The following is a 14,725-nucleotide window of genomic DNA, read 5'->3' on the forward strand; positions in this document are numbered from 1 at the left end:
GAGACAATTTTGTATCACCTCACAGCCTAAATTATCACCTTAAATTAATTTGTGTGTGTTTTTTATACAACATCAAACATGCAATTGGCTGATTTGTTATTCAGAATTTTCAGATACTTTGTAGGCACACATTAAGACCATGGATTAGCTCAAACTGGAGACATGCATTTTGAGAGATAACCCTCAGGCAGTGTGCTAATCTACATGCTCAGTTTGTACTGCAAGGGTGAGTATAACTGAGTGCTGACCCCTGCAGTATGGACAGAGAGAATGCATCTTGAATTCACTCACCAACCGTTTACTGTATTAACTACAATTTTAATGTTACTACCTCATATCATTGAACTGTGTAGGAATTAAGTTAAACCTGGATCAAAAACCAAGGTTTAGGATTTAGTAAAATTTTAAACAAAGATCCTTTCTGAAATTCCTGTTGAAAGGCCATTTTTTTAGTTAATCGTTTTACTTACACCACTGTTACACAAAAGGTTGTGGTTAGTAAGATTCATTTTTTTTTAAGAAATTAAAATATTTTATTTATCATGGATGCATTAAATTGAGCAAAAGTGACAGTAAAGACATTATAATGTTACAAACAATTTTGGTAACTCTTTACAATAAGGTCTCATTTGTTAAAATTAGTTAATACATGAACTAACAATGAAAGATACATTCTACAGCATTTATTGACCTTTGTTCAGAGTTAGTTATTAAAACATGTTGTTAATGTTATGCATTAACTAATGTTAACAGGTACAACTTTTGATCCTACTTTTTTTTGTAAATGTTGAGATTAACTAATCTAGGATTAACAAATGCTGTAGAAGTGTTGTTCATTAGTCCATGTTAACTGATGTTAACAACTGAAACCTCATGAAACCAACAAATGAAGATGATGGTCATCAAAGAAAATAGCACTATTTCCACAAAAATATTAAGTACATTAAGTACATTAATATTAAGTAATATTAAATACAATGTTTTCAACATTGATAATAATAATAAATGTTTCTTGAGCAGCAAATCAGGATTTCTGGAGGATCATGTGACACAGAAGCCTGGAGTAATTATGCTGAAAATTCATATTTGCCATCACAGGGATCATTTTTAATATAAAATAAAATGGATACTAGTCACTTTAAATTGTAATAATATTTCACAATATTACTGATAATCACACAGCCATACAGTATTAGACAAGCAGTTTGGTAAATGGATGAAAGGAAAGGTCAGATTTTTGGACCTCACTGCTTATTATAAGATTTTAGCATTTTATAGAAGATCACAGAAATAAGGACCCTAAAAATCTCTTTTTATTTGCATTTTGGATTTTTTAAGAAATGATGTCCTCTCTTCTAGGGTCGGAACCCGTTCTTTCTGGAGCCATCGGTCATTATTACGATAACAGATGGTAACAAACTGACGCACAGCTCTGGGGTGGCTGAGGAGGTGAGGGACAAATATTTTTAACCAGTTTTAGACTTGCTTGTCCATTTATATCATGTATAATGTTAAGTTTTGCAGGCAGTGTGTCTTTCTCATAAACCCCAATGTCATGTAATTTCTCGTTTTATCTTCCTCCTTTAGCTACATCTGCCGCTGAATTCCCCACTGCCGGGTAGTGAGCTGACAAAGGAGCCTTTCCGCTGGGACCAGCGACTCTTCGCCCTGGTCCTGCGGCTGCCAGGAATAGCCGTGCCCGACGGCGAGCAGCTAGGCAGTGTGCCCACTGATGAGTCTGCTATTACCCAGATGTGTGAGGTCACTGGAGGTACATCCATGGGTTTAACAATCTTACGTTTCAGTGCCAAACAGTTTTAGAATTTAAATGTGTATATTTTAAACCCAGGTCTGGTGGTAAAATACAGGTTAAAATATTTATCTAATCAACCATTAAGTTTGATTAATGAGGCCTGGATTCCACGAAAGTGCTTTAAATGGTCCTTTAGACATAAGTGCTTCAGTCCTGTTTTTCATCTCAGTCCCTGTAAAACTGCAATTAATCTGTCAGCCCCCTTACATGTCTGTTATTTTGTGATTTCTCTTCAATGCAGCGCTCAGATACAATTATCTCTTCTCCATCTCGCATGTTCACATCATTCTAGTGAAGACATTAAATAAAGTGCAGTTTTTTGATTGCTTAATTCAAAACGAATTATCTGTCTTTTCAGAAAATGTAGCGACTTGTGATTTTTTTTTTCAACCTATGCACTGAAGTTTACATTTACATTTATTCATTTAGCTGACGCTTTTATCCAAAGCGACTTACTTTTTGCAGATTTTGCTTGTTTATCTCTCTTTCCTCTCTTTTTTTCACCCACTCTCTATTAGGCCGCTCTTACTGCGTGAAGACACAAAGGATGCTGAACCAGTGTCTTGAGTCTCTCGTCCAAAAGGTTTGGAGTGGAGTTGTAATACACTTTGAGAAGAGCGGTCCAGATCCACCTTTGATAGGTGAAGGTCAGTACTGATAATGTGTTTCCATGTAAGTTTTGTGCTTATTGGAAAAATAATTAAAGGAATAGTTCACCAAAAAATAAAAATTCTGTCATCAATAAATGTCCTTCCAAATTCATCTTTGGAACACAAATGAAGATATTTTAGTCCAATTTAGTCCTCACGATATAGTCTATTTTCTGAAGAGACACGATCGCTTTATATGATGAACAGATTTAATTTGGACATTTATTCACTGATAAACCTTCATCAACTCACACATCAGTTGAAAGCATGTTCTTTCCAGCATGTTCGCTTGATGTGCGAGAACCAATGAGGTTCATTCTTGTGTGTTACGCAGCACTTTTGAGCTTCAATTCAATTAAATTCAAATTTATTTTTAGAGTGCTTTTCACAATACATATTGTTTCAAAGCAGCTTTACAGAAAGTGTATTTCAGAAATGTACATGGAAAAATACATTTAGTCAATCATGTATTAATTTAGGGCCTAATATATCGCTGGCGTTGAGTCGTCTATTTGCAGGTGTTGGGGCATCTGAAGTCTCCGTGTGAGGTTGGAAACAAACTGGAACTGAAAAACGCTATTTACTGATGACAGCAGAAAAGCAGATGGGATATAATTAGCATAGCTGCTGTTCATAATATGAATGCATTCGATCTGATTCAACAGTAGCTTCAACAAGAACCAATGAGGTTCATTCCCGTGCTATGCAGCACATTTGATGATTTTAGCTTCCAGGAGAACCAATGAGGTTCATTCTCGCATTATGCAGCAGGTTTGGTGGAGCTTCTGTTTATGTTCACTGATCAATGTTTATATGTGAATAAAATCCTAAATTAAATCTGTTCTTCATATAAAGCGACTGAGTCTTTACTGAAAATTTGGACTAAACCACTCTTTTACAATTTATATGAACTTTTTGAAGCATCAAAGTGGTAGCTGCTTAGACCGTCAATGGAGGGACAGAAAGCTCTCAGATTTCATTAAAAATATCTTCATTTGTGTTACAAAGATGAACAAAAGTCTTACTGGTTTGGAACGACATGAGGGTGAAACTAAACTAAACTAGTTTTGGTAAAACTATCCTTTTAATAGACAATGATCTTCTTCTTTTTGTACAGATGGTCTTGTGGATCCAGCCCGTCCTTCGTTGTCCTTCAGTCCGCAGCCCTGGCACAGCTGCCACAAGCTCATTTACGTCCGGCCCAACCCCAAGACAGGCGTACCTGTGGGTCACTGGCCAATCCCAGAATCCTTCTGGCCTGACCAAAACTCCCCCACTTTGGTAAATTTTAAAACCTGCAAAATAGCGTTTTGCAGAGTCAAGGAATTCGTTTTTATTGTCAACTAAACCTTTTAAAAAGATTTTTTGTTAATCGAAATAAATCTGAAATATAATTAAATATATTAAATGAAATATTAATAGATACATTTGTTGATTTTCAACCAGCATTGTATTGTTACCATGTGATTGTACAAATGAACAATGTGTACACTTTCTCCATGTTACCTATACCCAGATATCCGCGTTCACTTATCCCCGTTTGCAAAAGTCAGCTGGATTGACAGCTCAAAGGATTTTGTGAAAACTACAGATCATTCTTTTGCATTTTTGCATTACCTCTCATGGAAAATCGACCCCAGTGCATTATGGGTGTTGAATTTTCCCTACATGTTACATAAGGACATTTTTTTTCTTAATTTTCTCTAGTCATAAGCTTTTTTTTAAATAATTCGCGAATCGCCCCTTTAAATTGAATTAAAACATACTCGGTTACTAACGTAACCACGGTTCTATCTAGAAGAGGGAACGAGTACTGCGTGATATCTTACTTTTAGGGGAAAACTTAAATCTGGGCTCGCCTTGCCTATGTCTGCATGCTGCCATTTTACATTAATTCAAAATTAAAGATAATTTTTGTCTTCAATATCTTGTAGAAAAGAGGTTTTCCCCTAGCATAAGATATTATGCAATACCATAGAACTAAAAATGTTCCGTAGGCAGCTGACTGAACTAAGTTTAAGCTGAAGCATAGTAAAATTACTAACTGAAAACTAAAAGAAAATAAATAAATAAAAAGAAAAAATCACATAAAAAAATGGAAACGGAAAATATGAAAATAAAAGCTAATTCCAAATATTAATAAAAACTATAATAGTATATAAATAACACTCGCCCAGTCTGACTTTTCTCACATTTTTTGCACTGATTTGGGGGATAACATAGTAAAAATGTGTTAAATCTAGCTGAAAACACTATAAATTTGGCTAAAATATTTAATGATTGAGCACAGAAGGACTTTCTGCTGAGCTTTGGGACCTGGCAGACAGTCAGCCATTTCTTTTTTCAGTCAGCTTCTTTCTGCTTATTAAAATGGGGATGTACTAGGAGTTTTGATAGGTGTATAAGCATTGGCTCATGCAAGCCGAGTGGATTTAGCAATTTATTAGCCAAAGGTAATGACCTCTGCAAACTAAAGGTTAGCTTTCATCTTGCTGAAATAGTGCTAATGAATGTGGATGAAGATAAGAGAGCTGAAAGGAGTGGTAACATGAGGAAAGGCTTCACTGTCCTGAGGTTTCCCACCCCCTCACTGTCTATTCTCTCTTAGACAGTACACTGTAGAGAAAGCAGCTGGTACCATGCCAAAGTGCCACAGCTCAGCTCAGCTCGTGGGCACTGTGAGAGACATTGCCAGCAGAATAAGACTGCTGTAGCTCACCAGAGCTTTAGCACTTACTGCTAGCTTAACATGAGGTCATTTCCTTCCCGACATCTCCGTTGTCATGTATGCAATATTGTGAATCAGTAGTACAATGGGTTTGGGTGCAGTTACAAACACATTGGCCTCGAAAGATGTCTAATTAAGCTTTGATTATAAGTGATTAAAAGGCTGTTTTTTAATATTTCATTTTTTTCCATTGGTTTATTAAGTGTTCAGTCAGGGTGTTGTGACAGCTCAGGGAATGAACAGCTTGTATTGTCATGTGCCTGTAACACATGGGTCATTACCCATGGTGCTGTAATACAGGATGAATTGGCCATCTGATGAAAAAAAAAAATTGTGGAGAATGTGTTACAGAGGATTTCTGTTTAACAGTTGTTGTTGTTTTTTTCTCTTTAGCCTCCTCGATCTTCCCATCCAATGGTGAGGTTTTCATGTGTCGACTGTGAACCGATGGTTATTGAAAAGCTGCCTTTTGACAAGTATGAGCTGGAGCCGTCCCCGCTTACCCAGTACATCTTGGAGAGGAAATCTCCGCACATGTGCTGGCAGGTGGGACACCTTTTCTCACAATTATTTAATCTTTTTGCATGCCATCTTTCACATCCCCCAGACTGCTGTAGAGGTAGAGCTGAGTTTCATGGTGAATAGATATCATGGTGTTAAAAGAGCAGAAAGAAACAGTGGGTGTTTAGCTTTTCCATATTTACTGGATAATGTATAAAGCACATCACAAATTACATGTCAAGTCCTGCATTTAGTTACTGGTTAAGCAGTAGTTTGAATGAGATATCGTTGTGGGTTTTTGGGATTCAAAAGTTTTGGGTGTGTAATATTTTTTTTTTTTGTAAAGTTATTAATTCCTTTATTCAGCAAGGATGCATTCATTTATCATATGTGACAGTATTTATAATGTAAAAAAGTATTTATATTTCAAATGTATTTAACATTGATAATAATAATAATAATAATAAAAGTATCATCATATTTGGATGATTTCTGAAGGACCATGTAAGACTGAAGACTGGAATAATAATGCTGAAAATTCAGCTTTGCATCACAGGAATAAATTAAATTTTAAAATATATTAAATAAATGATTGAAAATTTAAATAATTATTAAAATTTAAATAATAATTTATATCAATATTTTTTTATTAAATAAATGCCACCTTGGTCAGCATAAGATATTTTAAAAATCATTTCAGACCCCAAACTTTTGAACAGTTCATTAATTGTCTTTGACATTAAACGGTTATGCAGTATTTCCTTCCTGATGTCCGTCCATTAATACAGATTGTGCATGGTTCTTACAGTATTTCAGTCAGAATATGTTTATCTAAATTGAATTAGACTAGAGGAAACTTGATTATAGAGGAGCAAAGAATATTATCAATACCTCTGTATGAGAGTAGTCCGAATAAAGTGCAGTAGAGTAGAATTAAACCCTAATATAGATTGTTTTGAGTTTGAAAGTGCTAGGAGGCAGTTCTGAATGCAAACATCCGATGTAGCATTTTATTCATGAGGGACTCGAGTCATATCTAGGGACTAAAATATCATAGAGATTTAGAGGTGGGCTCTTTTGGACTGCAGCAGTTCTCAAAGCCATAGCAACAGCATTTTATTTTCTAATTGACTCATCAAAATGTTCTTACGGCCCTAAAGAACCTGAAAAAATAATGACTATGACTCAAAAGGCCATGAGAAGGACATGATTACTTTTGGAGATGGAATAATGTTATGCATTTGTTTTGGTTCATTTTGATCTTCTATGAAATGTTGATAAATGGTCTCTCAAGAGCTATTACCTCCTAGGCCATTTAGTTTCTAGAAAGAACTTACACAAAGGGAGGTGACTGTACTGCGGTAAAATTGAAGTGTTTTTCCATGCTTTATTTTGTTGTACACATTCTATAAATACCTTAGTCAATACCTGGAAAGGGTTTCTGTAAGTCCATTATTTTGATATGTTGTTCCTTCTTGCATCATACATTCATTTAGCCCATCTAAAAGAAAAAAATAATAATTAATGTTTGTGTCTGTTTTTTTTTTTGGCCATGGTTACAATGTAACAATATCACTTGCCTCACTATAGAGCATATAACGAAAACAAGGTAAATGGTAGATCAATTAAATATAGCACATTCATTTAGAAGCATTTAGAGGCATTTATAGCACACTAGGAACTGTTTTAGCTAATGATCTGTTGATAAATGAGTTTTGTCTCTGAGAAACAGCTTCATGTGGGAGCTGAGCTCTCAGGAGACACTATACAATGCTAACTCCTCTCCTCTGTGAAGGTGTTTGTGAACTGCAGCGGCAAACACAGCGATCTAGCACACCCGTTCGGCTACCTAAAGGCCAGCACCACACTCACCTGTGTCAACCTCTTCGTTATGCCTTACAACTATCCCGTCCTGTTGCCACTCCTCGGTACGTGTGTTTCCTCATTGTTGCACATTCCCGACCATATGCTATACATTACATTATTCATACACTTTTTTTTCTATAGCCAACAGTGGTGCTTTGTTTAGCCACGATAAAGAGATATAAGACAATTATATAAAAATAAAAGACAATTCTAAATTGTAAAATCATTAAAGGAATAAACACACAATACACATTTATACATATGTCCACTTGGGGTTGCACAGACTATTCGACTTTAAAGGGATAGTTCACCCAAAAATTAAAATTCTGTCATCACTTATTCACCCTCAAGTCGTTCCAAACCTGGATGATTTTCTTTCATGGTAGTTAGTGGTTGGTAACCCGACAGTCGACGGTAGCCATTGACATCTATAGTATTTTTTCCTACTATGGAAGTTAATGGTTACAGTCAACTGTCTGATTGTAACTTAGTAACTAAAACCCACAGGTCCACTATTAGTAGAGAGACACTGCCAGGTAGAATTAATTCACACACGCAATTGTTCTCTCATTAATGCATTCATATATCTGATAAGAAATGAGGAAAATAAGCTGTTATGTAGGGGAACAATAGCCTTGTGGGCAACCCCGCGTTTGAGTCTCAGCTCGAGGTTCAGGCTTAATTGTTCAGGAATGACGTCATCTGTCAAATTTCTGTGCCTCTTTCATTTCCTCCTGAGAATTACATAAATAAGCATTTCAGCTCTGTAATGTTATGTAGTGGCTTTCTACTGCAAACTTACCTTCTCGTATTCTCCTTTCAGATGATTTGTTTAAAGTACACAAGCTTAAACCAAACCTTAAGTGGCGTCAGGCCTTTGAAATGTACCTGAAGTCCATGCCTCCTTACTTTCTCTTGGTAAGATGCTCTTCTTTCCTACTTTAAAAAAAATCCCAATAAAGCACAGAAGTGTCCTGCTTAGAAAAAAATACACCTCCTTTGTGCATATAAATCTATGGAATGTATAATTCATGGGCTATTAGATGTTCTTAAGGGTCACTTGTAATCTGACCTCTTTCATGAGTTGTATTTGTTCTGTAGTGTATTAACAACTGTAATGAGGTCAAGGATATGTGCTCAGCCTCTGAGTGCAGATTCATGCTCATTTTCACTTCCTTTGTATCTGCTTTGCCACTCCTCCTCTCTTTTTTTTACTGAGTGCAGCCTCTCAAGAAGGCGCTAAGGATGATGGGAGCCCCAAATCTCATCTCTGACAACATGGATTGTGGATTGAGCTACAGTGTCATTTCCTATCTAAAAAAACTCAGTCAGCAGGTGAGTGTGATTCAGCTGCTCTGTTTCCTGACAGTTAAACCCACATTTTTTTTTTCAATGGTATTCAAACTCATATAATTCCTTTAAATATTCTATATCAAATATAAATGTATTATATTCATTTAGTAATAAATTTTGTTTGTATGAGGTCCGAGTGATTCAGCTTTTGATTATGATTTCACTTTTCTAATTTTAGTGACTGTGTAATGTTGCTGTTTGAGAATAAACAACATCTGCAAAGTTACAACACTCAAAGTTCAAAGCAAAGGGAGAGACTGCTTTTAAAGAAATGCATTTAAATTTGCATTTAAAGGGCCAGACTGTAGGGTATTACAGTAGGGTATCTGTAGGGTATTTTGAGCTAAAACATCACATACACACTCTGGCGACATCAGAGATTTATTTTACACCTTTATGTAGTTCATTTATTTTACTCTTGTCAAAAGGGCATTACGCCACCCCTTTAAATCGAGTTAATTTACTTGATTTTGCAGGCAAAGATTGAGTCAGACCGTCTGATTGTGTCTGTTGGGAAGAAGCCTTCTCATGAGATGGGCATCAAGGTGAAGAACCACTCAAGCGCCCTGTCTTTGGCTCACCGCCGTGATTTCAAGCAGCTCCTGCAGGGCATCATGGGTGAGGTACCCCTCCGACTCATCGACATGAACTTCAAAGAGTTTGCTGGATTCCAGATCGCACTTCTCAACAAGGTACAGACAGTTCGAGTGGGGCTGAATTACAGGGTCTATTTGAAATGAACCATGTCTCAGTTCACGTTTGATGAACTGAGTTCCTGATGCTGGTTAATTCTGATCAATTCTTACGACTGGACATCTTGATATAAGTCTTAGTGACTTGAAAACATATGCAATTGCCTTTGGGTTAGACTAAAATGTAACTTCTATAATCATTTACTAACCTTCTCTTCAAGGATTTGAAGCCCCAGGCCTATAGGAACGCTTATGATATTCCGCGACGGAACCTTCTAGATCAGGTGACTCGGATGCGGTCTAACCTTTTGAGGACAACGCAGAAGCTGATCAGAGGCCAGGATGATGGTAAAAAAAAGCACCAAAGAGACAAAATACATTTTGTTAGGTTTATTGAACCTTTCAGAGTCAAAAAAAGGTAATTGACTGTTGTCAGTAGTGTAGCAATGCATGAAGCACAGCTCACAAAGAAGTCACTTTCAAACCAAGCCGCTTTCTGAATAAGAAATTAAGCCATAGGTTTTTTTTTTTTTTTGCAAAAACATGTCCTATGTGAGCCGGCCTTAAAAATGACTATATGCATTTAGCATAACAACAAGAGACACTGTTTCTTTTCACTATAAGATTACATTTCTAATGCTGACATTCCATCAAAAGTGTTCATGAATGGATAGTTATCAAACATTTTTTTTTCATGATTCCTTAAGACTCCTTGCACAGTATTCCAGTTGGGCAGATGGGAAATTATCAGGAGTTTCTTAAGATGATGCCATCACCTCTGCGTGAGATTGATCCAGACCAGCCCAAACGACTGCACACATTCGGCAACCCATTCAAACAGGACAAGAAGGTGCTTGCACATTAAACCCATTGCTAAACAATTACAGGTCAAAACGGAAGTTTTAACATACTAAGTTGTTTTGTTTTCCCTCTTCCTCCTCTCCCAACAACAGGGAATGATGATAGATGAAGCAGATGAGTTTGTGACAGGGCCACAAAATAAGAAGCGAAGTAACACGGGGGATCTAAACTCGGGCACTGCCCTGAAGAGGCGGAGGAGTATGTCCCCACTGTTGCGCCGGCCCCAAACCCCTCCAATAATAACCAATCAAGTACTGGGCAAGGGTCCCGCAGGGACTCAAAGCCAGCAAGGAATCATTAAACCCATCCCACTACACAAAGGTAAAGTTCTCTGAGCCATAGCTGACTGAATCTTAGTATACCGTATACTGTTGTTGTTGTTTTTTTGTTGTTTTTTTGTAAAACAGTAGACATTAGGGGTGAGCAATATGACCAAAATCTTGTATCATGATACGAGTAATTTTATTTCAAGATAACTATATATATCTATATATATTTATATACATATATAACTATACATATTTGTGCTTTAAATAAGATTTATTATTTAAATATCATTTATTTGAAATAGAAATCTTTTATGCATTCTTGCTGAGTAAAATTATTCATTTCTTTCAAAAGAAAGCTAAAGTTTCTGTGTCGAAAGCTTTGGTAGCATATATGCTATATACTGCTATTCCACTGAAATGCCATCATTTTTTTTCTCATGCAGGAGCAGAAGAGAACAGTGTAGGGGTCACAGAAAGCAATGGGGAGCGGGAGCCTGGCGATGATGCCGGAGACGAGTGGCCTGGAGGAGTGGATGGAGAGGGAGAAGGACCTGCACCTGCGGAGGACAGAGGAGAGGTGGAGGCACCGGACGGCGAGGAGGAGAGAATAGGACTGGAGAACTGTCTGCATGAAAGACTCTCTGATCACACACAGAACTGTGAAGACCTGAGTCCTCCAAGCCAGGAGGAGGCAATGGAGGGCAATGGAGAAGATGCTCCAGAACAGGGCACAATCGTTATGATTCCCCTGGAGGGGAGTAACGCGGAGCTGCGCACTCGAGTCATCAAAGAGGTCCGCAAGCCTGGCCGTAGTGAGTATCTAATTATAATGCCAATTGAAGTTTTTACACCCATTCATTTCTTTATTCGCTTTGAATTATTGTCTAGGTTTAATCAATTACAGAGGGTATATATTGTAGGATTTAATAAAGCCATTGCTCGTTCTTTTGTGCAGATTATGAGGCAGTTTTCAGGTTACTGGAGGAGGTGAAGGGGCCAGTGTCAGTGCAGAGGTACTTTATTCATCATGCCATCAAAGAGGCAGCCAGGTAAGAGCTTTCTTTAAACCTCTCATGCTTTTCATGGTCCTCTCACCTATGACACCATAGAGGATGTCAGTATGTTGTACTTAACAATTTTGTTGTGTGCTTCTGTCATTTTTATTAATACAAAGTTCTATCATGAAACTCTAGATGGCTTATAGGTCGTTTACTCAATCTGGTTGCAATTACATCATTCCCTGTGCAGTACAGCGGATTTCTGCTGTATCAGTTACCAGTGAGCAACTAGAAGTGCTCATCTATTATTTCAGTTGTATTTTTAGTACTCGTAGTAAATCCACCTAAACTTATTTTATTTCACTAATTTAAGTTTTTCAAGTTTATTTTTTTTCATCTAATATTTTATTTTATTTCAGCTTCAATTAAATTAATGAAAAAAAAATTCAATAGATTTATTTAACAATAACAGCGCTGATCCTCTGCCTCTTGCATGTTCACTTTTTATTATAATCATTATAATTATTCATTTTAATTTTTAGTCACAGAAAAAAATAAAAAAATAAAATACATTTTGGATCACAAACATTTTTTGGATTAAGGCTATGGGTCACAACAATAAACATATTTAACAAACAAGACCTTGAGCTCTGTTTAATATACCAAAATTCATTTGCTGTGTTCGAAATCTCCACTCCAACCACTAGGGGGTAGGGAGTAGAGCACTATATAGTGAGCTCACCAGCATAATAGAAACCTAGATAGATGGCCGTTTCTGTTATAATGCACTACTCCACACATGATTATAACTTATTTTTACGATCAGCGCAATGCATAATGGTATGTAGGGCTTGGGTTAGTGACCATCGGTTGTACTCTACTTTTCTACTTTAAAATTACACACAGCATTCTATATAGTTAGTGCTGAACACACTTATAGCCAGCAAAAATAATTTTCTTAATCAGTAATTTTGTTTTCTAAAAAAATATTTAAATATTAAAAAAACAAAAACAAATTTACGTTAGAAGCAAAATTACATATAAGCAAAAAATTATTTATTGTTTTAAGCATAACCCCCACAAAATTTTCTTATATTCATACTTCAAACAAGTAAATGTGTCAATGATAAAAAAAAACCTTATAGACTCTTTGAGCGCTAGTCTTAATATTCTTAGTTAAAAAGGTTTTTTTCTGTATATTATTTCAATATTTCAATTCAAATAGGATAATAATATATTTATATAAATATTAATATACTGTAAATAAATCCAGCTAATCTCTATCTCTTTCAGGTTTAAGAAGCGTGTGCTGATCCAGCAGCTGGAGACCGCTCTGGAGGAGATTGAAGAAAAACAGATGCTGCCCGCACAACTCAACAATATCCACAGCAGATAGTGGGACGTCCCATCTCACCGCTGAGAAACGCGAGACGATGGAGAAGTGGCAGAGCATGCCGACTGAGCACACGGGGTCGAGACGGACCCAACAGCGACGGAGAGAGAACATTACTGTAAGAAGAACATTAAGGAGGATGGAGGCCTGTCCGGCTTACGCTCTGGTCCAGGCGCTTCCAGGTACTGAATTGTGACATAACTCTGAAAGAGTGCTCACAATGTAGAGAGGCGTCCCAGGTTTGACAGGGGATTTCTGTCCAGTTGTAGGCTTTGCGGAACAGAAAATGATGTTATTTAGCCATAAAGTAATGAATAATGAATGAACAAGCATACTCCGGAAAAGTCAAGCCTCGCCCACTATGTGATATTACAGGGTCATCTGAGGCAGAGGTCAGCGTCTGTCACGTGATTACTGTATGTCTGTCCACTGTTATTTGGCATCAATGGGTTGTTCAAAGCAGATAAAAGTATGGAAAATCTAAATCTAATCTCTCAAAAGCAATAACCCCACACTCATCAGTAGGCCAAGCTCAATTTTTTCCTCTTTAACAGTGGAAAACAAATGAATTTTTCAGAAGAATGTCCTTGATACTCTCGAGATTTGGTAGCTGGGCTGTTGTTGTATTTGTGGTGATATGTAATGTCACATAGATTAGCATCATTCAGTGTCCTATAAGCAATAGTGTCCAATGAAAATACAAACACCTTGTCTACACATGGAAAATGCCAACTATTGTGTGAAACGAACTGGTCCACTGCAGAGTTTTGGTTGTGTCCAGTATATGGTCACCTGACATGTTTGGTCATCCTTCGCTTCTCATCAGGGGAGAAGTCGCAGACTCCTAAGTTTCATCATTTCACAGACGCAAGTTAAACGAGTGACCACATTCTTGTTGGTTCTGTTCATTTTTAAAAACAGAGGTGTACTACTTTTTAATGTTCATAAATACTAAAGATTATTTTTGGATGGTATTCCTACAAGAACATAAAAAATATTTTAAGAATTGTATAAAGCATTTTGTAAACTGATATTATATAGACAAAGATTTATGATTTTTTTTTATAAAAACAATGAAAATGAAAAATAAAAACAAACATTACAAAGGAAAATGTGTGCATTATTGTAGAATTTTATATATTCACTACTGTTCAAAACTTTGGGGTCAATACGATTATTTTTTAAAGAATTAACACTTTTATTCAAGGATGCATTCAATTGATCAAAAGTTACAGTGAAATATATTTACAATCTTACAAATGATTTCTAATAGATGCTGTTCTTTTGAACTTTCTATTCTTAAAGGATCATTTCACCCACTTCAACAATAATCTTTATTGAAAGTGGATCATATATGTAGTCAAAATGTAAAAGAATGTTTGAATTTGGTGCCGAGGGCCGCATTTGTATGTAAGACAACAACTCCTAAAAAACTCTGTTTTTTTTATCATTCCTCATTTTAAACAAATCCTTCTGAAATCGATTCCAACAATATTGTTTCTCTGTGCCTGGTGTGGACTCCGCAAATGTTTTATAATCAACTATTTTTACCACTATACATTATCGTTATAGTCTTCCCTTTGGTGTGAACGGGCCCCAAG

General features: G+C 36.4%; 1 protein-coding gene across 3 annotated transcripts in view; it reads left to right on the forward strand.

The window, feature by feature from the left end:
• The window catches only part of ints6l (integrator complex subunit 6 like), a 26,625-nt gene extending 12,431 nt beyond the window's left edge, over positions 1–14,194 (forward strand). For all 3 annotated transcript variants that reach the window (XM_089134862.1, XM_089134861.1, XM_039665721.2), the window contains 15 exons: positions 1,360–1,449; positions 1,588–1,771; positions 2,332–2,460; positions 3,581–3,744; positions 5,585–5,737; positions 7,488–7,620; positions 8,382–8,476; positions 8,783–8,893; positions 9,388–9,603; positions 9,825–9,951; positions 10,311–10,453; positions 10,557–10,785; positions 11,177–11,545; positions 11,689–11,782; positions 13,025–14,194. In XM_089134862.1, coding sequence (XP_088990988.1) covers positions 1,360–1,449; positions 1,588–1,771; positions 2,332–2,460; positions 3,581–3,744; positions 5,585–5,737; positions 7,488–7,620; positions 8,382–8,476; positions 8,783–8,893; positions 9,388–9,603; positions 9,825–9,951; positions 10,311–10,453; positions 10,557–10,785; positions 11,177–11,545; positions 11,689–11,782; positions 13,025–13,127 — 2,340 coding nt within the window. In that variant the 3' untranslated portion in view covers positions 13,128–14,194. The remainder of the gene's footprint in view (positions 1–1,359; positions 1,450–1,587; positions 1,772–2,331; positions 2,461–3,580; positions 3,745–5,584; positions 5,738–7,487; positions 7,621–8,381; positions 8,477–8,782; positions 8,894–9,387; positions 9,604–9,824; positions 9,952–10,310; positions 10,454–10,556; positions 10,786–11,176; positions 11,546–11,688; positions 11,783–13,024) is intronic.
• Positions 14,195–14,725: the final 531 nt, after the last annotated feature.

This window comes from Pimephales promelas, chromosome 9 (assembly GCF_988280905.1).
Source record: "Pimephales promelas chromosome 9, fPimPro1.hap1.1, whole genome shotgun sequence".
Classification (NCBI taxonomy): Eukaryota; Metazoa; Chordata; class Actinopteri; order Cypriniformes; family Leuciscidae; genus Pimephales; species Pimephales promelas.